The following is a 26,894-nucleotide window of genomic DNA, read 5'->3' as shown; positions in this document are numbered from 1 at the left end:
CATATTGATTTATTTATTATGTTTCCATATTTTCATGTTAAAATTATTTCTTCATTACTTTCAAGCTTTTAAGTCATTTAAATGGAGAACATTGATTAATTTTTAATCATATTTATGATGGTTGCTTTGCTGTTACCATAACTACTTTTTTTCCCCAAAAGATGATGAGGATGATTAAGCAAGCGCAGGGCTAGATTTTTCAAGAAGGCAGGTATGTTACATCTGCATAAATCCATATTTATCTTGCAAAAGGAATAGAGGTGCACCCTCATTTACTTTCGACCTACATCTGCCCATTTTCACTGATGCAAATGTGTTTGCACATCCAGAATAGGTGACTCCATAAGTAGCAGCTTGTATAGCAAAATTCCCTGTCTAAGCAACTCTTACAACTTCTGGGGGAACATAGTTAATATAAATCAAGTCCCCGAAGCATTATTCCCTACATGATGGATATACAGCAGTTACACCAAAGAAAATAGCAGCTTGGATTGTCTCTTCCTGAAACTTGTCCTAATGCTCCTGAGTTTGTATAGATGGTTAGATTGCCCTCTGGGTCAATTTATTCAGGGTCCTTGGGGAACGATTTAAATAACTTCCCAGATTGAGAGCCCTTGGGGAAAATGGAGATGCTGACTCTCAGTTGCTTTAAACTGCGGAGTTTCACACCAAAACGTGGTAACAGGACAAGAGAGTGTGGCTGTGTGTGCATCAGAGAGGAAGGGAATTTAAAAAGTGCCCTCCCCTCTGAGAGGGGATTCCCAGGCCAGTCACCATTAACACGCAGAGCTTTAACTCTGCCTGCAGAGCCCGAGGCAGGCAGAGTTTATAGTGAGGTCTGGCATGTATTCATTGCTGAATTTTGCATAATGCGTTTGGATACAGTTTCAGGTGCATTCACAGTGTGTGATTCCATGGAGCATATAGCAGTATTCTAATCCTGAAGTGAAACACACTCGCTCTGTAATCATAAGGATCTCCAGATCAGACAAAAATTACTTTTTAAAAAGATACTGTTTTTTAAAAATACTGCTTAAAAAAACCTGCCTACTGCAAGGAAGATGTTATACTGGTGGACTTTAGTCATTCCTTGTCTTCATGAAAGAAGTAAGTCCAGATTATAGATGAATTTCAGGCATTAACACATTGCAGTATTCTCACAACAGCAGTAACAATACATTCCCAGATATTTCCTATCTGGAGAAACAGTAAATTGGGATCTGCCTAGCTTCTTCCCCAAAACTGGGTCTTCTGCATTTTACCACATATTTCTTTAGAAAGTCAACCCATGGCTCCCAGAATAGAATAAAAACACATTTCCTAAGAATTTGTAGATTTGTAGATACAAAGATTACATCCGATTTTGAAAAAAGAGTGACATGGGGTGGGGGGACGAGGAGTGTCCAAATAATGTTGTTACCTATCTCTTCAGTGTGTTTTGCCCATGTTTCACTCAGACGCTCTCATGTGAAACGTGCGTCATTGGGAACAAAAGGTCTCATGCAACGCTTCATGCGGTTATTTTGGATTGCAGGCAAAGGAGATGCAGCAGATGGTGAAGCTGGAAGCAGAGATGGATCGCAGGCCAGCAACAGTGGTTTAAAGCCTCAACAAGCAAATTGAAGTTGGAGAGCACAGCATCCTTAAAATGAGAGCAAAATTCAAAATGACATTGCTGAGGTTGAAGAGTGGGATTTTGTTTTGATTTGGTTTTGGCAGGGGTTTGTTTTGGATTTTTTTATTCTTAATATCAAGTGTAGCTACGGACCACCAAGTCTTAAGGTTTGCATTGTTTCTTTTTTAACACTGGGCACTGAATTTCCTTTGTTGGATTTCCATAAGAATTTCCTTTGTTCAGAAAAACCCTGACCCAAAGATGAAGAGTTTTTTAAACCCCCTCCTGTTTTCCTTTCTGTATCTCACCAGGCACATTGCCTATGTCAGAACCACACAATCAGAGCCTTGAAACACAGGAGATACCTTTAATATCATCTCAGATGGCAACAAAGCTGTAGTTCAAGTCGTGTAATTTCCCATTTGTGTTCTCATGTGTGATCTGCTGTGCAGAAACCCCACGCTGCCAGACACCGCCACGCCACGCCTCGTCAGATGCTCGGCACCTGATGTCCCTGAGCCCACTGAACTGGACCTTATGCCAAGTAATAATTAGGATAGTAAGGAGTTTAGTTTGGGTGATTTTTAAACTGTATTTCAAGTGGGGTTTTTTTCAGGCAGCAGACAGCAGGCAGTTTAAAGGTAACTGCGTATATTCAAAAGTACAGTGTGTGCAAAGTCATCGACTAAATTCATCAGCTGCAGCAGTAACTTGACAGGGTATTTCTGCAGCCTAATGATGTCCTTCACAAGTGCCATATCAACTCTATCATGTCTGAGGGGAGCCAGTATCCTGTAGAAGTTACTGCAGTGGATAACCTGAGGGAAATACAGTGTATTCGTGCCAAAACTGATCAGTGCTCTAAGGAATTATGTGTTAGGCACTTTAAGAAAAGTTTACATCCTACATTGCTTGTATAGAAATTGCATTTTGATCCTGTTGCTGCAGATCCTGGATACTACAGTTCATTTTAACTTAAAAGATTGTTTAAATGGCTTTTGGCAAAAAGTTTGTAACTGTGAAAATGTAAAAAGTATTTATACACTTGGGAAACACAACATTGTAGAAAATCACATACATGTTGCCACGTGATAAAATTAGTAAACAGAAATGCTAAGAGTATGTTTGCATGTGATACAAATGCTACTAAGGCTGTAATGCCTACTATATGACCACAGTCATGCTACTAGCTGGTAAATACTGAGTAAATGTATGGCACAGAATATTGTTTGATTAATTACAAAGACTTTTAGCATTACAAGGTCTCTATATATATGTGTGTATATTAATTACGTGGGCATTCTTGATACTTGTAGTAAAAGAGAAGTACATAACTAATTTAATTTTACACAGAAGTATTTATGCAGATTTTCAGAATTTCATATCAGGAATAACCTTTTTATGTCCATTAGATATAAAACCAATTTGCTAATGTGTTAATTTGCATGTTTCCAGAGCTTGCTGTAGTTATATTGCAAACAATGCATGTAAGCATTCGGCTTGAAATTTGTCCATGCTGCCAATTCAAAGATGACTGCATGGAAAACTGGTAGTTTAGAACAAATCAGATTCCTGATTTCAATGTACTAAGCACCAATTACTTTGTTGTATATGCTTGTACAAACAAATTCTACATATTCCTATAAACAAAATAAATGAAGAGAGATAATTATGTTATTGTCAGTCCTGAGATGAAACTTTCAACTTCTCTAATAAAAACCTTAAAAATTCAAATCCTTTAGTTCTGACTGCAGTGAATTGCAGGGTGGTGGCGTTATTAATTGCAAATTTTTAGCAAGTTGTATTTCCTGTAAAAATGCGCATAGTGTAAATATATTTCTATCACAGTTTATTTAGTCAAAGGAGTCTTTTTTTTTTTTTTTTTTTTTTTTAATTTTATGTAAGTGATAGAAGCACAATGCAGCGCAAGAGAACTGCCCCAGTGGAGTGTAGCAGCACAACCTGGAAAAGCAGCAACCTGAGTGCAATTTAGCAGCAATGAGACAGAGGTCAGTGATTCTTTAGGTGTTTAAAGCAGGGTTCAAACTTGTGGTGCATATTCAGAATTCCTATTCTGATGCCACAGCCTATGGAGGCATCTCCTGGTCCTTGATGATCCATAATGTTTTAAAAGACAAGTTGTGTACTGAGAGCAACTCCCCCTGCTCTCTAAGCCTGGCTCAAGTGCTGGATGGAGCTGGGAGCAAAAGTGTTTCCAGAGCATGCTGCACAGGACTTTTATTATGATTTTTCCTTCAATTAAAAATGTCCTCTAAAACACAGCTGGTGGAGACAGTGCTGTGAGCTGGAATTTCATACTGTTGCCTACTGCAGTGGCTTCTAGCCTGCAAGGAGAAGCAAATGACAGACTAGGTATGGAGGGAACTGGCTGGTGAAGCATCTTAGGCTCACTTAGAGCATGGCTGGAAAACCCTGCACTACCTGTTAAAGAAACCACTGGGAATGCAGGGCTTGGGTTCAGCCCACGGCCCTCTCCAAGGGAGATGAAACTTGCCTATTTAATTCCTTGGTGAGCATTCCAGCCCTCAGGGGAAAACACAGGTTTTTGGAAGGCTAGAAAATACTGTCCAGAGCCTCTGTCTTGAGTCTGTGCTCCCTGCTCATCCATCAATTCAGAGAGAAAAATGGGCTTCTGTGAAATGGCCAAGTAGGAAACGTCAGCTCCCACGCTCAGCTCCCCACATGGATATGTATTTCATCCGCTGACAATTTAGCATAAAATGCAGGCAGTAATTTGAAAGTAAGTGATGAATTTCATCAGTTAAGTGTTTTGAAATACTGTTTAAGTAGTATTTGATTCAAAAATTATTTGAAGTTTGGCCGCTAATGTAATGAGGTGAGAATTTCCATTGAGATGAAATAGGCTAATCAATTTGAACATTGATACTGAGTTAAAGCAGTTTAAAATGTCATTGCCTGCCAGGGTGATGGATTTCACTTCAGTGAAATTTCATTGAGGGAAGTGGCAGATTCTTCCTTTCTGAACCTCGTCAGATAAATTCAGCTTAGCTGTGATGGGGAGGGTCATGACACCCTGGCCTCAACAGGCAGCCTGCTGTTCTTTCACTTCCAGTAATTTGGGGGTTGGTCATTAACTTGACTGTTTCCAGGTGGGGGCATATTTAACCCCTGTACCACCTGAGTGCAGTTAAGCTGTATCTCCAGAGACCCAAAATACCCTTCAGGGGCTGATTTCCTTGCAGACTTCAGGTGCTGTCGCCCAGGGGCTGCCTGTGACACCAGCTGCAAGAGGCAAACACAATCAGCTGGAAAGCCCCGTTCCTGCTGGATGTGCCAGCAGTGGTCCTGGCTGTCACCGTGCTGTGTGCTCCTTCGAGGAGGCTGGTAAGAGTTGTTACGTCTGGTCATTGGGGGTAGCAAGGGGGTTCAGCCTTCAGAGATACCCAGGCAGTCTCCGGAGCTGGGGGTAAGGGCAGATGGCAGGGCTGCTTCCAGGTGGTCTCGACTGGGACCATAAACTGTCCCTGGTGACAGCATTTCAGGGTGGCTGATGCTGCACTGGCTCCCTCAGGTGAGACCTTTCTGCTCTGTCAGTGTTTTGGGGGTTGTTCCGTGCTAGAAAATCTTAGGCCTTTCCCTTTTTGTGCCACAGAGAGCAGGATGAATGCGGCTCTGCAGGCTGGAAGTGGCAATTGTCACTGGAGCTGAAGGCTTTGTTGTTGTACTGTGCAGCTGGGGGAGCACGGTTCTGTGCCGTGGAGCTGTGGGTCAGCCTTTCCCCTGTCTTCAGTGCAGCTGCTCTCTCTGAGCTGCTCCCTAGACCCTCTTGCACAGGCTGGATGCATGGGCAGCTGCTCAGGATCGTGTATTTCAGGGCTTGGAATCCACCTAGAAGCCTCAAAAAGCCAAAAGCCTCAAAATTTCCAATGAAATAGTGGACTAGAGGGGGAAATAAAGGGTAGTTAAACACTGAGCTCATCAGTGTAGGACCTGAGGAAGCCAGGCACAAAAATCACCACAGAAATACAGCCTGTTACAGTCAAAGTTATATTTTATAGAAGATGGTGTTTTTTCCTTTGTATAGTTCCCTGAAATTATTATCCATAGGTTAATCCTGTATCACAGCCGACACAATCTGACTCTATTGGGGGGTGTGCAGGAATGGCTTTTTATCAAGAAACAGGAGAGAGAGGAAATGGTCAGAATATATTTAATAGTTAAAGAAAGTAGGAAAGGAATTTCAACATTACAGTTACAAAAATCAGTATGTTCCTTCAGTATCAGCTTTTATTATTTAAAAAAGCCATTTCCCAGCAAGAAAGCTCCTCTCTGCACTTGTGTGCCCTGGCAGAGAAAGGGCAGCTGCCTACAATCAAAACTCACCTTGCAGTATCTTGTTTTGCAAAACCCTGGACCGTTTCCTCTAGATGCCTTTTCCTGAACTAGAAATGTGAACTGGTAGTGAATCCACGTAATGCCATCACGGATCGCTGCTGTTCCTTTGGCTTTTTACCAAAAAAACATCCTCAGTGTAGGGCTCCTCATCCCCGCTGCTCCTGGGACTGGTGTCGCTGTAAATCGCAAATATTTGGATGTGCTCCTGGTCCCGGGGCGAGAGTGGCAGCGCGTTAAAGCTCCAAGAAAAGGTCCCGATGAGAGGTGGGAAGAAATATTTCAACGTCGCACCAGCCGGAGTGAGGGAGCAGCGCGGGAGTCGGCCGCGCTCCCACCTCGCAGCCGGGCAGGGAGCGGCAGCGCAGCCGGCGCTCCGGGCTGGGAACACCCGCTCCTCCCGCAGCCCCGCTGCCGCTAGCCTGCCGCCCCTGCCCCGGGCTGAGAGCGAGGGAGGCGCTGGGCTGACGGGGACTTGAGGGCCCCCGGGCAGGGCAGGGGGCGGGCAGCCCTCCCTGCCCAGGGAAGGGGTGCGCTCTGCTCTCACCCCGCCTCGCAGCGCCGGGCCTCGCTCTCCCGCATCCTTGACCCGGCTAGGAACAAACCCCCGAGTGCCCTGGCTCAGCTGGCACCTGTCCCACCTGAGAGGGGCAGGGACAAACCCCCGAGTGCCCTGGCTCAGCTGGCACCTGTCCCACCTCCGAAGTGCACCCCAGGTGTGACCTCCTGCCTGTCTCCCCTCAAAAACGCCCCGCACAGGCACGGCCGATGTTGTTTCTGTTTTAATGCACCTGGCTGGGCCTGTTGGGTTTTATGTTACGATGCGTGTTGTGGTTTGTCACGACATCTTAGAGCTCAGGTGTGTCGATGGCCGTTCACAGAAGGAGGCGGGTTTGCTTCTGACCTTGCCACACAAAAATAGCTGCACGTTTCTTCCTGAATTAACACGCGGAGCAGCTGTTCGCCTTCACCGAAATTAGTGACGCTCAGTGAGCAGCCGGCGCTGGAATAGATATCCCCTCCTCCACCCCCCGGCCTCTCCGGCAGCGATGGACGGCGCGACCCCGGGGCGAAGGGATCCCGGCCCCGCTCCCAGCGCCGACCGTGCCGGGGGAGCGGGAGCGCTCGGCGGGAGACCCGCTGGGCTCCAGCGCCACGACGGGCGGCCCGAGGTCCCCGCAGGGGATCCCCGGCAGCCCCTCCGCGGGTGCGGCGGGGCGCCGGAGGGGGGGAATCCCTCCTTCCCGCCTCCCCGCCCGGCTACGCGTACGCCCGCCCCGTTCCTCGGCGTGGGCGCTCCATCAGCTCCGCCGGCAATCTCCCCTCCTCCTCGCACACCCACACACTTTCCCCGTCCCTCCTCCCCGCCACTCCGCAGCAGTGTGCTTTTGCAGCCTGTGCGGCTCCTGAGAAACGAGGTGTGCGGCTTTTTTTTCATCCTTTTTGTTTTAATTTTTTTTTTTTTCTTTTCTCCGGAGCGGACCTTTCGAAGGAACAGCTGCAGCAGCCGCGGCCACGCCGGGACCGAGCAGGGAGGATGGCCGGGGGGCGCCTCCCAGGGCTGCTTTTCATCTTGCGTGAGTACCTGGGGTGGCGAGTCGCGACACGGAGCCGTGTCGCGACGAGGCAGCCGCTGGCGCTGACACAAACTCGGCGCTGTCACGGCACCGGTCCCGCATCACCGCCACTGGCTGCCTCATCTCCTTCACCTGCTCTGTCGCGACAGGGAAGCCCCGTCGCGATAGAGTCGCTTACTCCAGCGGGCTCGGGGGTGGCGGGGGGTGTTAGGGTGGGCGGCACAGGCTCGGGGCGCCGGGCCGGGGGCTGCCGGCTCTTAGTCCCGCTGTGCCCGCAGACGCCGCGGCTCGCCTGGCCGCCGAGCAAGAAGTTGAAAATCTCTCCGGGCTCTCCCCTAACCCCGAGAAGGACATCTTCGTGGTGCGGGAAAACCGGACGACGTGTCTCATGGCCGAATTCGCCGCCAAGTTTATCGTCCCCTATGACGTGTGGGCCAGCAATTATGTGGATGTGAGTGGGGGCCGAGGGCGGCCCGGCGGGTCGGGGGCTCCGGCAGGACGGGGGATGGCAGGGGGGGGCACACACACGCATCCGCAGGTACTTTTGGAAAGTCCTTTATCCCCTCCGAGGATTTTCAGCCGGGGCAGTGGGGGGCCCGGGGACGCCCAGGGGGACCCGGGGGTCGCCTCACTGAGCTCCGCTCCTTGCTTGCAGCTGATCACGGAGCAAGCCGATATCCCGCTGTCGCGGGGTGCCGAGATGAAGGGCAAGTGCGGCATGAACGAGTCGGAGCTGGAGCTCTCGTGGCTGGACCAAGCGTACACCCTCAAACTATCCTTCCTGAAGGTATGGGCTCCCTGCACGCCGGGAGCTGGGGCGGGGACGCGGCGGCTTCGCGGGGTCCTGACTAGCTCTGTCTCGCCAGGAGGGGCACAACACGTCCCGGGGGCCGGAGGCGTCCTGGAGGCTCAGCCGGATCCAGTTCACCTACGACACCTCCGAGCGCACCTACTTCAAGGATGCCGTCAGTCGTAAGCGCCCGAAGTCGGGATTTAAGGCAGATCCCGGAGGGCGAGCGAGCGTGATGCTGGGCTGGGAGGGGAGCACCCCCGGGCTACTTGCTAAATTCAGCTTAGGGGAAAAAGGAAACCACAAACACACCCGACAAAGCCCGGACTAGCTGCCGGCTTTAAACCGCGTATTATTATTTTTTTTTTTCTTCATTGTTTTTTCCTTGGTTTTAATCACCGCGGTTGCCGTGGGAGGGAGAGCCCAGCTCTGCCCGTTTGCTGCGCTGCCCGGGCTGTCGTGTGGGACCCAGGGCCTGAGGGGATGGGGCAGGGAGAGACACCTGGGCTGGAAAAAGCTTGTTTCCTTTCCTGTGGGAGATTGGTTTTAAGGTTAATCCTAATGGTGGTTGAATAGGTGGGAAAGCAGCAGTTTCCCAAGATAACTGAGATTGACATCAGTATCATACCCCTATACGCCTCCACAACCAGCAGCCTCCTCTTTTCTCTCTGGGTTTCCATTCTTTTGGCTTTCATTTTGTTTTTATTTCATTTCTGCTCAGAAATGTGTTGCCTTGAATTGAAAAATGAAATACTGTCGTTTGCAAATCATTCTCCCTCAGGATTTTCCAACTCTAGCGAATAGGGTGTTTAGGGTTGTTGCCATAAGACACACTGGTTTTGGGGCTGTTTTTTCCACTGGTGTTTCCACTGTTTGAGTCCCCAAAACACAGTGGTGGCCGTGCCTCATCAACCCCTGCCAATGCGAGGTACTGATTGCCTTTTTGTGCTGCTGGAGGGGAACAAAGGGCTGCAGAAGAGCAGGAGGTGGAAGATATTCCTCATTCCACCTGGCTCAGCCACATTTGGCCTTTGCTTGTAAAACAAGCTTGGTGTGATGGGAAAATATTTTCTCATAATTTATACTTGGGTGAAATGGTCATGTTATATTTTCAGGAAAGGTTTTATGGCCTGTCTTGCTTTGTGGTGTGTGTGGTCCCCGATGGCACTGCTCCTTCCCACCTGGACTGAGAGCCCAAGTGCATCCGCAGAAATGGTTGTTTCCCAAACGTAGGGAGTATCAGCACAGTCCCAGGCTGAACCCTGAGTCTGTACAAACGGGAACCATTTCTCCGACATTGTGGACTCCAGGTGCTGTGACAGGAGCGGAGCTGGTGGCAGCAGAGCCAGCTCTGCCCTTTGTGCCGCAGGACCGTGTGCTGCAGCCGTGTGTTCCTGCTTGCAGGAGGCAATCCCGGTGTGGGACCTGCCCTGGCTGTGTGGGGTGTCACACCAAAAGCAGGGTCCCCCCCGGGAGGACACTCCAGGAGCAGCTGGGCTGCTGCCGCATTGCACCCCAGCCGCGTCACCCACCCGTTCGGTTCATTGCCTCTGTTCATGGAGGCCCCGCAGTGCCTGGGGCCGGGGCCTGACCTGTCTGTGTCCCCTGGCCAGCCGGGAAGCACACGGCCAGCTCGCACCGGCTCTCAGCCCTGGTGACCCCCGCCGGGCGGTCCTACGAGTGCCAGGCGCAGCAGACCATCTCCCTCGTCTCCAGCGACCACCAGAAGTCTGTGCAGCTCCTGCTGTCGGAAGTGCGGCTCCAGCCCTTCGACATCCCTGCGGATTTTGTCTTCAGTGAAGGTAAGGAGCAGGAAAGGCATGTACTGCATTCCCGAGGTGCTGATGCTGCTGCAGCCTTTGGGGATGTTGCAATGTACTGAAGGAATTTGGGTCCCACCTTTTACGGAGCAACCTTCCCCTCATTCCAGCCTGTTACCAGTGCTCCCTGCAGTCCCTCCAGCCCATTCCTTGCCTCTGTGGTCCCCAAAAAGGTTTTTCAAATTCAGCCCAGCTACCAAAACGAGGGCTATCTCATTGTATGTATGTTGGCTTCTGTAAGGACTTGTAGAGTCAGATTGCCAGCAAGCCCCAATGCAGCATCCCTGGGGAGTCCTGTGAGGCTGAGGTGTCTCCTCTGCAGCACAAAAATGCTTCAGCACAGCCCCAGGGTCTTCTTAGGGCTGCTGCACACTGAAAGAAAGCTTGGGGCTGCAGTGGCAAAAGACACTGGGGGTGCATGTTCCTGGCTTCAGTTTGATTAACGCTCGTTGTGAGGGTGAAGGAAGCGTAACAGGGACTTCAGTGAGGCTACTCGAGCACCAAAAACACGGGATGCCATTCCTTTTCTGGAATTCTCCAACATCCGTGGTGGATAAAAGAAAACCTTAGGTGAAACATGCTGTTTGTGTCAAAGGGTTGCACTGGAGTCAGCAGCTATGCTGCTGTGGGACAGGATTCTTGCAGTTTTAGCTTCCTTCGTCCTGGGGAACCCACGGTGCTCCTTGTCCCTGGCTCCCCCTTGGCTTTCTCATCAGGTTGAATGAGGCAGTGTAAACATGCTCATCTGGATTAGGTGAGACCAGTCCCATCTCATAGTGCTGCCTTAGCACTACAATTAGTCAAGCCCTTTGTTGTAACCAGGTGCAAATAAAGTGTATAATAGCCAACTCTTTTAATAATGAGTTAGAAAATGGTGGTATTGAAGCTAGCATTAAAATTGTGAAGCTTTATTATTTTGCATGTGGGAAATATTTTGGAACACAATAAAAGCCAGCAGTGACTGCAGAGCTGAGTGGTTGCACTCACGACTTGCATCCTCTGACTGATGTAGTAAATTCATGCTGTTGCATGTGCTGGTTCTGGAAGAGCTCTGCGTGGTTGAATTACTCATGGCAAGGCCAGTGTAACACTGAGTAGGTTTTCTCTGTGGGCAGAGTTTTTTTGTATCAAAGTAGTACCACATTTTTTCGTAGATTTACAGGGAGAAAAAAGTAGATCCTAATAGTTTGCTTAATTTTTTTTGTTGGCGTATGTTTACCCTCTCCTTTCTCCTGTGGATCCAGGATTCCTGCACTCAGGGTTTGGGTGGGTAGAGCGTAGAGGCTGAGAACAGCATGTTTAAAATATGCAAGTCTGTGTCTCTGTGATACCAAATTTGTGAAGTCTGAGAGCTCCCAGTTAAAACAACCAAACTCAGAGCTCATTGTCAAAGGAATCTACCTGCTGTTTTCATGATATGCTCATTTCTGTCAGGCAGTAAATTTGTTTCTATTTTGTTTTCTTTTTGTTGCTGTAGTTGGGTGGTTTTTTTTCTCTAGGACACAAAGAGTTGATGTTGGTTTAGCAGTTTTTAAACACATGGAGGGAATTCCTCCTCCAGAGGACAGCATGGCTTCTCTCTTTGTTAAGCTCAATGGGGTTTTTTGTTGTTGTTGCTCTAAGTATTCAATTACACTCCTTTTTGTTGAATTCCACTGGAAGTTAAGCAGCAGAGAGCACCTGGAGAGGGTGGTCAGAAATCCTGGGAGGTGATTTATCAATGGAGCTCTATCCAGGGCTCTGCCGCTCTCCCAGCGGCATGTCCCCACCAGCCGAGCTCGTCCTTGGCACACACATGGCAAAACGGGATCCTTTGTGGGGTCTGAGAATCACTGCCAATCTTAAATTATAGTAATTAGCCTTCTCCTTTTTGGTTCATTAATTTCCCATTAGGTAAAATTCCTATTAATTATGAACAAGCTGCAGAACATTTTAAAATATTTTAGAGTAGAGAAAGAGACCTGCTAGAGCAGAAGAATCGCTGAGACGCAGGAGGATCGAGGCCCTTTTTCCACAAAGAAATGGGGAAAAGGTTTTTTCATTAGTCCTGACACTGTCCTGGCAGGGATAGGTTAAAAAGCTTGTAGAGAGCGATTGGATTGTTTTTGGGTTTTTTGAATGCTTAAACTCATGTGCTAGAGTATTTTATTTTTTTTTAAGACACTGCTTTCAACCTTCACAAATCCATATATATATATTTGCAATTTTATTTTTCAATACAGAAGCAACAGAAAATTTTTTCATTCAGAGATCACCAATTTTTTTTAATAGGGAAATTGTGTGTATATTTTTCAGCTTAGAAGATGAGTAAAATGAGAGCTGGTTCAAGAGGGTGTGAGATGATTTAAACTGACAAAAGAACTCCAGAGAAACTGTCAGCTCTTTTGATTTTATAGGTAAATATCTGAATATAAAGCAATATGATGAAAAATACAAATACAAAGGGATACAGTTGAGAATTAGGGACTCTGGGGTGGCTCAGAGTGAATTGAGACCTCCCAGCTGAGGGCCACATTTTCTCAAGATTCCTTTGAACCAAACTATGTGGCCACTTTTAAAAAAGCACCTGATGTTTCTTTTCTTAATTTTTTTGGTAAGCTATTTACTTATAAACACCAATCTCAAAATCTCAAAAATCTTGTCATGTCAGACACAGCTGGGCTGTTTTTCCACCCCTTTGGACAATCGCTGTGCTGATGCTCAGGCTCGTGCTCGTGCCGGCGGGAGGACGCTGTGCCTTTTGCTGGGTTTTTTGCCGTGTTTGCTCTGCAGAAGGATTCTGGAAGAGGAAAATGAGCTCTTAGGTGGTTTCACAGCCTGGTACTGGAATTGGACGAGCACTCACCATAGAAACTGTGGCAGTACACGAGTCTGGGAGGAGGCACAGCACAAAGGAACAGTAAGGAATGTACCTAAACACCTCCTGTGTATCTGTTGGCAGTTGGGGTTCCATGGGGCAGGGACTGGGGGTGACACCGCCCTGGCAAAGGGGTGACCCCGCCGTGTTCGGGATGCAGCAAAACTCCCGGCATCACCTGAACTTTCCCCTTTTTATCAGGGACCTTTTTGCTTCCCTGGACTAAGGGTAAATCCCAGCAATTTGGGAAATTCTGAGATCCCTGCGACCTGGAGTGAAATACTGGGGAAAATTTGAGAGAGAGGGCTGTTTTCCTGCAGGGTCATTAATTTTGAAATCGTAGCAGTTCCCAATGCTTTCATTTGTCAAGCATCAGCCTGCCCATACTTGATGGGGTTCAATGTCCAAATTAGTCTGCCATGGACATTATGCAAACCCTTCTCCCCTCCTGCTCCCCCTTTGCCTTTTCCTGTGCTGATGGACAGGAATGATACCAGCTGCCTGCCTGCCTTCCTGCAGTGTTGTGGACCTCAGTGCCTTTGCTTTGAATTCTTGGGGTGAAAAATGCTGTAAAAACGTTAAAGTACATTGTTATCCATGTGAAAATATTTTTGTCATAAAACTATGTGGTTTAATATTAATGTTAATGTTAAAATAGAAAATTCATCCTCCTAGCAGTCAGCACCCAGAGAGCCTCACTTCTGCTGCAGATGTGTTTGTGCTGAGCCCTTCCCAGTGCTTTTGTGCTGGGTCCTCCCAACCCCATTCCCATTACCCCTACATTCTCCAAAGAACCCAGGCTTTGGTGTCTCCTCCAAAAGGAGAAAATGGATGTTTCTAGCAAGGAGAAAGCGTGGGTAGGGCAGAGGCAGCTGCTCTGCCTGCGGAGGTGCAGCAGGTCCAGCTGGGTTTGGGGTTGTGCTGCTGGAGACTGACAGATTTGTTTGGCTTTTTTTTTCCTGTTGGCTTTATTTATTTTTTAATTTTATTTTAATCCTCTTTTAAAAAGTGTCAGGAAAAAGAACTCTCTTCTTTGGCTGCTTGCAAGAATTGACACCTTTTTGAGTCATGACACAGACACTTAAACACAGCCATGGCTTTCTGTGGACCCCGGAGCTCCGGCCACATCCTCTGGTGTGTTTTGTGCCCTGCAGCTGGTTTGCTTTGGCAAAAGCTGGTGCAATTCAAATGTTACAAGTGGGGCTTCAGAGCTGGGTCTGTTCTCTGCACTGGTGCTTTTAGCTTTGCCTTCTCCACTGGCTGCAGCCCCCCACGTCCAGCCCGTTCTCCTGCAAATGCTGGATCGTTCCTGTTTAGGGAAAGGTGCACGGGCAAACCTGGTGTGTTTGAGCACAGCGGAATCCTCTCAGTTGGGTTTCTAGCAGTTTCTTTCCATCTTCTGTAGGGTTTAAGCTAAGCCACTTCCAAAGCAAAAATCTGTGTCCAGCCACTGTGATCTGCTCATTGGCACCTCAGCACACTGTCTGTGGCCATGTGGGAGGGTGCACAGGAGCTCCTGGAGCATGGATCCTTCCCGTGGGAAGGGTGCTGCTTTGTACCAGTGGGGAGTGGGGTCAGAGCAGCCCTGGCCCCACAGCATTGCCCTGTGCGTGGCTTTTCCTGCAGTCAGCTCAGCCTGGGCTGTGTCCCTATGAGCTGCTCAGGCCTTCATATCCTTAACTGGGAACCATTCCACAGAGCACTAGAAACCCAATTTTGGGAGCTAAATAATAATCAGAATTTTTCCCCCCCATTCTCCTTACTACAAACAAACAAAACCCCTGCATTGCAGCAATTGCTGAATCGCCTGTACCACAGTCCTGGTGATTAATCACTCCTCTGGTGAAACAGTGAGCAACTGGAACTGAAAAGGACATTCTTTTGTGTTAGACTACATTTACTTTTGCTTTTTTTTGTTTCACCTCATTTACAGCTTGAAATGTTTCCTTATGGCATCGCTGTGAGCCTGGTGCTGGGAGGAGGCTGTACTCCAGGACGCAGTGAAGCTCCTGGAGGTGCTGGCACCACTGGAGAAGTGTCCCTGCTGTCACCTCCTGCCTGGGCCTGGGGGTCTCTGGGTTTTTCCTGCTCTTTGCCACATGCTGTTAGATTTGTGGAGCATTTGCTCTTCGTGATTATTGTAGATCTCTGCAATCAGCTGCCCAGGGAACCCATCTGGACAGTCTTTACCAAGGGGGGGAATTCATGGTGCCCTTTGTATTCACTCACCTAATACACAGCCTTTCTATTTTCCATAGGTTTTTTTTCCTTAAACTTGTCATTGTTTTCAGCACATTTCTAGTGCAATGAAGAACATGAGCCAGAGAATTGTTCTTCCTGTATCATGTAACCTTTTATTTTTTCTCCAGAATAGGCATTTTTCTTCTTTTTAGCCTGGCAGCCCCATCTCAGCAGCATGGGCTCTGCCTGTCCATCAGCATGGAGAAGCAACAATCCTATGGAGAAAAAAGTACATCATGATCCTGTCACTCAGGCCTGCAGTAGACTCTGGGAAGTGTAAGAGAGCTGAGCCAGGATTACCAGTGTAACACATTTCATGACCTTAGTGGTCTTTCCAAGCTCAATAGAAAAGTGTTTTCCCATTGTATCGCTATTTTCCAGCGGTTTATTAGGCTAAGGCAGACTCATCAGCCAGAGAGAAAAACACTGGCACAGCTCATGTTGCTTCTGCTCCTTCTTTGCTGTACTTGATGGACCATGTGGGGTGCTGGGGTGCTGTGTGACCCTGTGCTTTGCCAGGGCCGTGTTTGTGGGGAGCTCACAGAGAGTGGGGAGTGATGCTGTTGGACCTCTGCCAAATTGCAGATAGGGGGGAAATCTCTGAATGATGTGCTGGGTGACTCTGGTGCAGAATTAAAGACTTACTGATGCTGAGGCCTCTACAGGCTCTATAACTGAATCAACAAAGCAGCCCTTCAGTCAGTCAGGAAACCCAGGCTTTGGCCGCCCCATTCCCAACAAGGCCATTGATGTGTGGCAGAGAGGGCTGAGCTTATGGGCATGAAAGTGTTTTTCCAGTGCGTGGGCTGGTTTGATGGATGTTGCCTCTCCCTGCATCCCTGCGTTGTGACTGATTCCACTTGCTCCAAAGCAATTGATTTTCTCCCCAGGGCTCCGCTGGCGGCTGCTGCCGCTCCGTCCTGCGTGGAGCCGTGTCTGGGGAGCCACCGCGGCAGCAGCTCAGGCTGGCAGCGTCTCAGTCACGTCCCTCTTTCCCCTCTTTCTTTCTCTGCAGAACACAAGTGCCCGGTGGACCAGAGGGAGCAGCTGGAAGAAACCCTGCCCTTGATCCTGGGACTGATCCTGGGGCTGGTTATCGTGGTCACCCTCGGCATTTACCACATCCACCACAAGCTGACAGCCAGCCAGGTGCAGATCCCTCGGGACAGATCTCAGTACAAACACATGGGATAGGGAGCAGGACCAAGCAACCCGAGTGTTTATCAGGTAGAAAAAGCACTTTTTTCTGTGGGCGAGGAAAGGTTCTGGAGGGGCAAGAGATGGTATTCACAGCACCTAATCCTGAGTATTTCATGGAGACACTCAAGCTGAGGCTTGGCTTTAACAGACTCTGTAAGGAGACTCGGTGTCTGTAGGTGGTTTGAATACCTTCTTAAGCAGCTGGGCTGATCATCTGGAAACAGAAATGCTTCACATGTCAGAGTTTCACACTGGGAACAGAATTAGCTTTTTTATTTATTTTTTCCCTTTTTCCCGTCTCAAGAGATTCTTACCTCCCCCTGCATCACCTTTGGAGCATTCAGCCCTCCACGTTCCTGTCCATGCAGGAAGCAGGGCTGGGAGACAGAGCCATTGCACAGGGTTCATTCAGGCCCTCTAATGAAGGGACTCAAACCACATCCTTAAGTTTGCACTTATGTTAGGAAAACATGGAGGCAAATGCAGGTGTGCTTTGAAAAAAAAAAAATAGAAATTGAAGGTCAGAAACTCCAATGGAGCAGATCACAGCTGTGGAGCTGACCCCACACACTTGAGACTGAGTGAAGAAAGTTTGTTTTTGCTTCTTGAGCCACATCTGAACTAAACTTAAAAAAGAAAAAAAAAAAGAAAAAAAAAGTATTGATACACAAGTTATAAAGTGCCGTGCTACTGCAAGTCAACTGAGAAATGCTTCTGGCTGGGCATCCTGCACGTATTGTGATTGTGGTTGAGATGTTACATTGCTACCTGCAACTGATAATTTTCACAACAAAACAAAAAAAAAAAAAGAGAAAAAGAAAACAGTAATGTTAAAGTTACTATGCAGATTATTCAGGTTTAATCTAATGTAACAGAAAAATATTAGGGAACCCTTGAAATCTATCCTTAAATGTAGGTGATTTTTAAAATTAATTAAAACATGTATATATATAATACTTGATTTGCCTTCTTATTTTGAAATGATGTAATGCTTTGTACTCACTCCATGGTACCAAATGGAATTGGAGCACAAATACATCATCTGAGTGGATGTTACATGTAGGATTTATTTCAGCAGTGGTTTTGCTGCAAATGGCTTGGTGAAGACGTGGTGGTTCAGTATTCTGTGATTTGTTGGTTGTTTCTAATATTCTTCTATCTCTTGGTTGCTTTTCCCGTGTGTTGTGTGGGCAGTGATGTGTTTTATTCTGGTACCGTCCAGTTCCCACTGAATCCTTTGACTCCCCTTGGCTCTGGAGTTAACCTCAGCAGGATTTAGTCCAGGCCTTGTCTTAATTTAGGGTATGGAAAATACTTCCTTGCTCTTAAACTGATTTAATTCAAACAGAGGCTTGACTGTTTTCTTTCAGCTTAAAACTCAAGCAAAGAAAAATAGTAATTTCAATGTTGGGAAAAGGCAAGAGAAGGAACTTACTTAAATGTTTTTTAATGCTGTAGTTTCCTCCAAACTGTATGGGTTTTTTTGATGAAGGTGGATGCAACACAAGCCTTCCTTCAGTCCTGTCTTATTTCTGGTCTCATTTCAATGTTATGCTCAGCTGTTTCCTCATTTGGATGCAAGAAGCAAAATTATGGCACTAATGATGATTGTGGCTTTGCCCTTTTCCTTTAAAACTCCAGAGAAAGGGTCTTAGGTGAGCTTTAGGCTGACCAAGTGCCACTGTGTACAATGAGCTGATAATTAACAAAGAAATAGAAAGGTTCTTTTAGAGGCAGTTAGAAAAAGCCAGAGGTATCAGGAGGGTGAATAAAAGGATTAAAGGTTCATCCTTAATAGAGAGGAGCTTTGTCCTGCCTCACCCGTGTCTGCCCGGGGGCCAGGAGGGCTCTCCCGGCCAGCTCCCATCAGCCTGGCACATCTGCTACTGTGACATCCCAAAGAATGATTAAATAAAGAAAGGAAGCCAACAGCTGAGCTGCAGATGCCAGAGGAGCCCCTCCACTGTCATTTATCTCCTGGATAGGACATTCTGGCAAGGTGGCTGTGGAAATGATGGGAGAAATTGCACCCAACTGGAGCCATCCTGGTCCCTAAGAGGGTATTCCCACCTGGCTGGCTTCCTCCCTTGGAAGAGGGGGATGTTCAGGGGGTTCACATGGAGCTGTAAAAGGCAGCAGAACCTGGGGCTTGGCTGAGCTGCTGAGTATTAGTGCAGGATGGGCAGTAGCCAGGGATAAGCTGCTGCCTGGACACCATTCCCAGGCTGCTCTGGGAGGTGGCTGTACCTTGTCCAGGTAAAGCTGCTGGTGGGTCTCAGTCCCTTGGCGTTGCTTCTTCTGTTGCACCCGTGAGCAAGACCTGCCTGGTGTAACAGGGAGATGCTCTCAAACAGCTGTGTGGATTTAAGATGGAGAAAAGGCTCATTTATGGTGGACTCTGTGAACTGTTTTTAATTCACCCTGCACTGACCCTGTCAGGGCACTCACAGAGACTGTCCTTGCCTGATCCTGGTGCCTGTGCACTGGCCAGAGCACTGAGGTGGTGGCCAGCGGACGGGGACAACCCCCCCGCCCCCAGAAGCTGATGCAGGTCCTGTGCCCACAAACTTGAAGGACATTTGCTGGTTTTCATGTCAGATGAGGGTTTCCCTTAGGAAGCACCTGGCATCACCTTCAGGGGGCAAGTGTGTCTGTAAGCTACTAGGGACTGGAGTTCCAGGAATAAAATAATTAATTTCTTGATTTTCTGAACTGACAGGAAATATTGGTTTCTTGTTGGACTGAAATGTTTTTCCTTTTTGGGGAAGAAAGGAAAAAGCAACAATAATTTCAGGTCGGTGAGTTCGTGTCCCAAACTGATTATCTTGGTTGAAAAAAAAAAAAAAGTTATTTCCGGTTTTGGGTGAAAACCCTTTAAGTCTTTTAATTCTTTCCATCCTTTTGCCAAAACTTACTGAAATTGACCTGATTTTTCCATTGCTTTAAGCTTTTCAAGTCTATTTATGAAGAATTATTTATGAGAGAGATTATGTCCAGCTTCCCTCCTGCCTGTCAAGCTGCAGCAGCATCTTGAGGATGGCAGCACTTTATTGTGATTTAATTTTGTATTTAGCTCTCATTCATTGATGACTTTTTATGGGTGAGTTGCAAATTGAAAGCTTTGCTTTATAGATGTTTATGAACACAGCAGTAGAAGGTGGATAAATACACCTTATCACCCTACTGAGCTCTGTAAGAACCTGTAATAATTAAGCACTTACTAAAGCAGCTGCTAATGACTTACAGAGTACTTGTGATTAGAACTTTAATTATAATTTATTGATGTATTGCTGAGGAGGGGGCTGACATAGTCAGTAAATGTCCTGGCCTCTGCTACTATGAGTATTTGGGAATAGTTTTAGAGCTGTGAGCTCAGAAAAAGCCATCATTCCTTAGTGACAGGTGGGAATATTTCATTGGAATATCCCACCATACCTGGAGCACAGCCTCAGCTTCTGAGTGATTGGATGCTCTTAACATGCCTTGTTTGTTTGTTGGTTTTTAGGTGATGGCATTACATTTTTTCAATGTATTTTGAAGTATTTACTGACGTCAGCACCCAAAAGTAATATAAATCCTCATTTGCTATCTTCAAGTCTTACAAATAACATTGTAGATTCATCAGCTGACTGATGCTACTGGGGGAATGGGGAGGAATTGCTGTCAGTAGGTGTGAGAGATCAACAGCTGTGAGCTAAAAATTAGGGATGTGTAAGGCAAAAAAAGAAAGGGATTATTTAAGGGGCAGAGAAAGGAAGGTGGAAATGCACTGACACTTAGAAATCACTTGAGGCAGCTCTATAAATCACTGTTTATATACATGTATCTATTTATTTATATATGTATGTGTATCATATAGATATATAAGAACACACTTTTTTTCCTTGTTATCTGCTTGGTCCAATACTGTGGGACTGAGTCAAATCTATAAACTAGAAAAAAGGCATGGTAAAAAAAAACCCCACACTGAAACTTAAAGTGTTTATTAATTAATTTATTTAACTTGCATGTGCATTTGTCTCACCAGTAGCTGGTGTTCACAAAAAACCCCCTTCAAAATCGACAAAACTCTCAGTAAACTCAATGAACACTGTTTAAAGTATCTAATGATAAGAAAGTTGCAGAAAATTCTTCACTTGTACAGCCTAAAATGTGCTGAATATTGAAGAAAAAACCCCCACCAACCCCATTTTTTTATTCAAAGATGGTTAAAAAAGTTAATTTTGTGGCTAGTATTAAGTTGTGCCATATGCCATTGCCTGGACTGGTGCAGCCTGGTTTCCTGAGTTGTCAAGACTACAAAAGAGAGCCCTGGGAGGCTGTGGGTGCTGCTCCCGGCCGGGTGGGCTCCGGGAGCTGTGGGGCGGCGGGAGCCAAACACATTTTCTTCAGTGTCTTCTTAGAATGTGCAAACAGGGTTGGGAAGAGAGAGCAGTGGGGATAAGACACAGATGTAAGAACATCTATTCCATGTTCCAGATCATCTTCATCTCCTTTTTTCTCTCTTTTTTTAAATTTCTTCTCTCCCTCCAAATACTCTTTAAGTTAAGGGCAGAACTAAAGGAGCTTCTTTACTATTGGCAACTCTTTTCTTCCAGAGGAAGATCTTTAAGCAACAGCTCCTGCCAGGTTTAGATGTTTGGTTATAATTTACTACAATAAATAACAATTAATTTATTAACTATGAAATTCCATAATAAGAAAGAAACTGTGTTTTCACAAAGTTGGCTTTGTGGTTCTTAAAGATACCATAAAATGAGGTCAGTAAGAAAAAAAAAAACAAACTTGAAAAACATGGCTTTTGTATTATACAGAATTAAGAACAACTAATCATTAATAAATAAAATTAATTTCTCATTGAAATAATTATGAAGCACTTCTAAAAATTTTAAAGGCAAATCTATTAGGCCTACAGTTAACATGCAAAGTCATCCAACAAATAACACAAAATTGTACCGCAGTAGTCAACTGTCGCATCAACATTCAGAAAGGTCTAGACAGCAGCACGACTTCTCCTCTACGGCAAACGCCTGGCAGCGCATCCCATCCCCTCCCATCCCCCAGCTCTGCTGGAACTCCAGGATCCCGCTGGGATAGGAGGAGGGGCTCCTGCCCTCCCTCTCCACTGCCAGAGCATGACAGAAATAGTGGAGGCTTCTGTGGTGGCAGAACTGGCCGTGTGGTGGCAGAAAAAAAGAGGGATCACCCCGGCCTGGGAGGCCCCTTGGGCCAAGGGGGGAAAGGGGAGCCCCTGACCACAGCTGGCCCTCAGCAGAGCAGGGACTGCCACTGGCACCCAGTGCCCCAAGCCAGGTGCTCCCACCAGCATCAGTGATCCTTTGCTCTTCCAGCTTCTGTGAGGGCGGGATGAGCCCCCTCCTCACCCCATGGGAAATCTGCAAAACCTTACAACTTCCTAAAGGTGGTTGTGGTTTCTTTTTTTTTTTTTTTTTCCTGTTTTCAAAAGGGTTAAAAAAGTAGGAAACTTCATCTTCTCAAATTCTTGCTAAGTTACACTTATTACTTCAACTAACACAACAGTTACATGACAAAGTACTGCAAGTTATCAAAACGTACTGTACAGAAAATTACAAACTTGTTGCAAAATACATTGCGCTGCTCTGACTGAGATAAAAAGTGCTTTGTTTTGTCAGAAAAGTGTTCTTCTAAAACAGAAGTGCTGTAGCCTGCACTAAAGTTCTGGTGTTTCGCTCTGGCTGTGCTCTCCTCTGCTAAAATTACCTTTCCAACGTTGGCATTTGGTGCCTTCTGCCTGGATGGCCCAGCAGACAGCAGTGCTGGGAGCCTGGCCGGGATTGCTCCCTGTCCCTGGCACACAGGGAGCACAGAGGGCACTGCCTGGGCTTTGGGGTTCTTTAAACACCACGTTATTTCCGCAGGGCTGGTTTCCTTCACAAGGTTTTCCTCCTCCCTGCCTGCGGATCCCACACAACTGCTGGCATTCCCACATGGCCATGAGCCAGGCTCTGCACTGACCTCTTCCCAAAAAGCTTCAGCGATGCCTGTGCTGCCTCATGAGGGGCACAATGCAGGAGGGGGGCCCAGCCAGTTTGAGAAAGGGGTGTCTCAGCAGTTCCTGTGCCGTGGCTCTCTGCGAGGGCTCCCGCACCAGCATCGAGTCCAGGAAGCCCCGGAGGACCGAGGACACCTGAAACACCACACTGGCATTAGGGCTGGACAGAAACACCCAGTTCCAGCTAGGCTAGCTCTGTGCATGCTGGTTTCTTGGGAAGACAAGGGACACTCTGATCTTCCCTATGGCAACAGCTGTGCTGAGCTGAAGGGCTGTGGGTCTTTGATGTGCTGCTAATGTTTGAAGTATTTGGGTACCACTGGGGTACCCAATTAAGCATTAAGGTAGGCTGAGGGCTCAGGTCTGATGGAAACAACACCCAAACTGGGAGGTGCCCAAAGGCTTTGGCACAGGGCATGGATGTACCAACCCACCTGCAGCAGGGCCGATGAGCTGATGTACTCTGGTCCCTGGGCAGGGTGGGAAGCACAGGGAGCATGAGGCTCTGCCTAGCTCCCTTTGCCACCACTGGCTGCAAAAGCAAAGCCAGAGTCAGGCAGAAACAAGGCCATGACTAATGGCTTTGGCCTCACTTCCTCTCCACAGGAATCCTGTGTAGGATCCCCTGCTCAAGGTGGGGCCTTAGAGATCTAAGTTATCATTTGGGCATGCAGATGTGTGCCTGCAGTGTTCCTGAAGACTTGACTGTGCAAACCCCTGATCCCCACAGGAAGCCTGACCTTGTGCATGTCCTTCACGCGGGGTGGGAGGTTGTCCCGGATGCGGCGCATGGCCTGCAGCGGTGGCTCGTTGAAGTAGGGGGGTTCCCCATCAATCATCTCGATCACCATGATGCCCAGGGACCAGATGTCCACCTGGAACACACACAGGGGCCATGAACACTGCTGGCAGAGCAGGGGGGCCAACAGGCTCAGCACATGGGACCATGCAAACCCCAGAGCCAGCTCATGCTGCTGTCTGCCGCCAGTCTAAGCCAGCAGACTGCAGAGCCAGCACCATCCATCTTTCTTTTTTAACCAGCCAACCATGATTTTCCTCTGGAGCACTGAGTGCCTTGACAAAATAGATTAGCAGGGATTTATAAACCTGGGTCTGTAGCTGGTTTAGGTGCTGGCCACTGGAAGCTCTGTGCCTTGGAGAGGCTGTGTCTTGCTGCCCTGCATTCCAGTTGCACTGATTTGCACCCACTGAACACCAACCCCAGGCTGGCTCTGCAGCTGCTGGAGAGCTGTGAAATCACTTTATTCCCCTGAAGCTTAAAGACTACAGGAACTCCGTTCAAGACCCCAAGGCAAATGCAATCACTCACTACACCCAGGCCTGTTTACAGCCAGCACAGGTAACACAATATATAAGAACTCTGGAAAGTGATTCAGCTCCAGCTCCAAAAAAAAAAAAAAACCAACCCAACTTTTTTTCTTAGTTCTGGCCTGCTGCAGAGCTGCTCCAGAATCCCAATCCTCTGTAATTCCTGTCATTTGCCAGCCCAAATACAGCCAAGGCCACTTCATTCTGCTTTTGCTCTTTTGCCAACACTATCCTTTAGCTTTAAATCCTTTTTTTCTTTCCCTTCTGTTGGGGAAACTTAATGTAGCCCTAAGTTCAACCACTTTCTAATCCTCCCAGAGCTATTAATGGGCTAATAATAGTTGATGCTATTATTCCTGGAATGTCTCCTACAGCAGCACAGAGCAGTGTGCAGAGCAGTGCCTGCAGGGTGCTCTTGCTGTGCCGTGCCAGAGCAGCATGAGGATGGAGCAGCTCCTGGCTCAGCTCATCTCCCCTTCCCTGTGTGTATCTGTATTTCTACATACCTACACTCTATATAGGTATGGATATGTGTACCCGTGTGGAAACATATCCGTGTTCCTGGCTCTGTCTGCCTGGCAGGGTCGAGCTCTGCAGCTGTTCCTCTCAGCACTCTCAGGCAGCAGCTCTGTCCCCACACAGAGGAGCAAAGGCAGCCGTGTCCCCGCTGTGAGTCACTGTCACGGCTGAGCGCAGCACAGGGGATTGCTCTTCCCAGGCTTTGCAGGGCAGGAGTGCCGTGACTCACAGCAGCCTAAAGGATGGGGTATGGCACTGCAGAGCTGCCGGGTGCCCACACTTTGCTGGACTCCTCTGAAGGCTTCCAGTAAAAATGTGCACTTTGCCTCAGAACATTTGGCAGCGCTTGAAATAGCTCCCACAGAGGCAGTTTTCCTACCCCCGTCTCTCAGCTAATGACAGCCATGACTGCAAGGAATGAGCCCATGCGGAGACCAATCCTACCAGAGAGGGTGGCAATGCAACCCACCCAGCTGGCCCTGGGGTTTGGGACCCTACAGGACCTGTGATTCTGCGGGCACTGCTGCAGAGGAAGGGAATGGCAGGCTTTAGCTGGATGAAAGCAGACTGGCTCTATGCAAATGCTGATGTGACCGGGCTGTGCAGGAAGGGCGTGTGAGGAGGCTGCTGGTTTGGCACATGCAGGTGTGCACACCTGTGACTGCAGCTCCAGCCTGCAGGCTTGATATTAAAGAGCAGCACAGGGCCTCTCACAATGCGCAAATGAGGCCAGTTTCCTTTACTACAGCACCCCAAACCGAAGTATGTAAAGGCATTACACTGCTCAGAGCGCTAAATGGAGTTGCTAAATGACTTCATCTCGGGGAAATAACTTTCAAACCAGGCGAGATGTAGCACTCGGGGGCAAACGTAATTGCTGCTATTTAGCATACCTGTGTAAGTGCTTCCGAACTGCACAGCTCTGACAGAGCTCCATGGGGCTGGGATATCCCCTCTGGCAGTGCCCGCTGTGCTCACCTCGGTGCCATAGGGAGTTGGGATATCCCCTCTGGCAGTGCCCGCTGTGCTCACCTCGGTGCCATAGGGAGTTGGGATATCCCCTCTGGCAGTGCCCGCTGTGCTCACCTCGGTGCCACAGGGAGTTGGGATATCCCCTCTGGCAGTGCCCGCTGTGCTCACCTCGGTGCCATAGGGAGTTGGGATATCCCCTCTGGCAGTGCCCGCTGTGCTCACCTCGGTGCCATAGGGCAGGCGGGATATCACCTCCGGTGCCATCCAATAGGGTGTCCCAACCAGGGACTTCCTCCTGGGGACCTCCTTTGACACTTGGGCGCAGAACCCAAAGTCGGACAATTTTATCTGCAAAGAAGAAGTAAAAGCCCCTCCTGAATAACAAGGCAAACTCTGCCAAGACACACCTCAGGCTGCAGCCGGAGGGACAGGGCTGGAGCTGCAGCGTTTTCCTGGGACAGGACAGCAGCCCAGCTCTGAAGGAGTGTCTGGAGATGGGAGCACAGCCTGGGGAACATGCAGCTCATTAAAATGAAGGCAAGGGGAGATGTAGGAGAGTGGCAGAGCTGCTCATTCCTGGTATCATCTGTCACAGCCCATTGCCTCTCCACCAGCAAGGGATGCAGAGGTGATAAATGGCTTGTAACACTTAAAAATGGAAGGAAAACAAAATATTCCAAATAGAACCCCCATGTTTGTAGTTCATGTGATATCCAGTAATACACATATTCCAAGTGAATATGTGTATTACCCCTCCCACTCCTTGTTTGTACAATCTCTGAGTTTGCCAGAAAATGTGGGAAACAAGTGGCATTCACCCCCATTCCCTTTTACCACCCACAGAAAATAAAACCTCTTCCAATGGTTTGTCAAGCCCAGGACCTCACACTGTGGACTATCACTGAAGAAGCTGCCATCTCTGTGTAGCAGGAGAGCTAAGGTGGAGAAGGCAGGGAAGGGTACAAGACTCCTTGCAAAAGACTTAACCTGTTCCCTTTGCTTGGGAACTCAGGAATTAGTACTGTCCTTGAGTAGCTGTGGCAGTGACCTGAAATAGAAATAATGGGATACACAAGCACTCCAGAGAGCAGCTCTTGCTGCATCATGTGCCTGGCTCACACTTTTATGACAGTTTTTTTTAACAACAAAAATTATGGAAAATTATCACCTCCCCCTCCCTGTCGCTGTACAATGCCAAGGTGAAAATTCCTCCAACCTCCAACCACAACAAGCTGGTCTGAGGATTGGTGGCATCACCCACTTCCAGAAACAGCTTGTTTCTTAAGGCTAAAATATTTTTTTTAACCCTCTGAGTACTTACTTGGAGGCCTGGAAGCTACCAAAGGGATCTTCCTGGACATTTTCCTAACACCCATCACTGCACAGTTCAGTGGTTACCCATGCCCAGGGTCCACAGGCTGTGTATCCCATCAGTGCCTGGGGATACAAAGTGAGCCCAAACAAGACAAGTGGAGTGGGAAGCTGCATAAATCCCTGCATTGTGTAGACTCACTGTCAGCACTCACTTATTTTCTTTTGGATTCAGCACAGACATTACTTTTTTAG

General features: G+C 47.8%; 3 protein-coding genes across 15 annotated transcripts in view; 2 read left to right on the top strand and 1 right to left on the bottom strand.

The window, feature by feature from the left end:
- The window catches only part of PLCB4 (phospholipase C beta 4), a 186,853-nt gene extending 183,504 nt beyond the window's left edge, over positions 1 to 3,349 (top strand). For 6 of the 7 annotated variants that reach the window (XM_032103714.1, XM_032103713.1, XM_032103707.1 and 3 more), the window contains one exon: positions 1,535 to 3,349. In XM_032103714.1, coding sequence (XP_031959605.1) covers positions 1,535 to 1,603 — 69 coding nt within the window. In that variant the 3' untranslated portion in view covers positions 1,604 to 3,349. The remainder of the gene's footprint in view (positions 1 to 1,534) is intronic. The other variant, XM_032103712.1, reaches the window with a different exon arrangement.
- A 3,910-nt stretch (positions 3,350 to 7,259) lies between these two features.
- LAMP5 (lysosomal associated membrane protein family member 5) lies at positions 7,260 to 17,296 on the top strand. 2 transcript variants are annotated; one of them, XR_004239172.1, is made up of 7 exons: positions 7,260 to 7,566; positions 7,845 to 8,017; positions 8,222 to 8,353; positions 8,433 to 8,538; positions 9,970 to 10,158; positions 16,290 to 16,832; positions 16,865 to 17,296. XR_004239172.1 is itself a non-coding variant. In XM_032103706.1 (6 exons), the coding sequence occupies exons 1-6, from the start codon at positions 7,527 to 7,529 to the stop codon at positions 16,466 to 16,468; spliced, it is 819 nt and encodes a 272-aa protein (XP_031959597.1). In that variant the 5' UTR covers positions 7,260 to 7,526; the 3' UTR covers positions 16,469 to 17,296. The 2 variants fall into 2 exon arrangements, 1 of the variants encoding a protein (XP_031959597.1); XM_032103706.1 differs by having other exon boundaries at positions 16,290 to 17,296.
- Positions 17,297 to 20,447: 3,151 nt separating this feature from the next.
- Positions 20,448 to 26,894, bottom strand: part of PAK5 (p21 (RAC1) activated kinase 5) — a 116,845-nt gene continuing 110,398 nt past the window's right edge. For 5 of the 6 annotated variants that reach the window (XM_032103695.1, XM_032103699.1, XM_032103698.1 and 2 more), the window contains one exon: positions 23,390 to 25,676. In XM_032103695.1, coding sequence (XP_031959586.1) covers positions 25,149 to 25,676 — 528 coding nt within the window. In that variant the 3' untranslated portion in view covers positions 23,390 to 25,148. The other variant, XM_032103701.1, reaches the window with a different exon arrangement.

Source organism: Corvus moneduloides, chromosome 3 (genome assembly GCF_009650955.1).
Source record: "Corvus moneduloides isolate bCorMon1 chromosome 3, bCorMon1.pri, whole genome shotgun sequence".
In the NCBI taxonomy this organism is placed as follows: Eukaryota; Metazoa; Chordata; class Aves; order Passeriformes; family Corvidae; genus Corvus; species Corvus moneduloides.
Note: the sequence above shows the minus strand (reverse complement) of the source record. Positions and strands in the feature narration are given on the sequence as shown.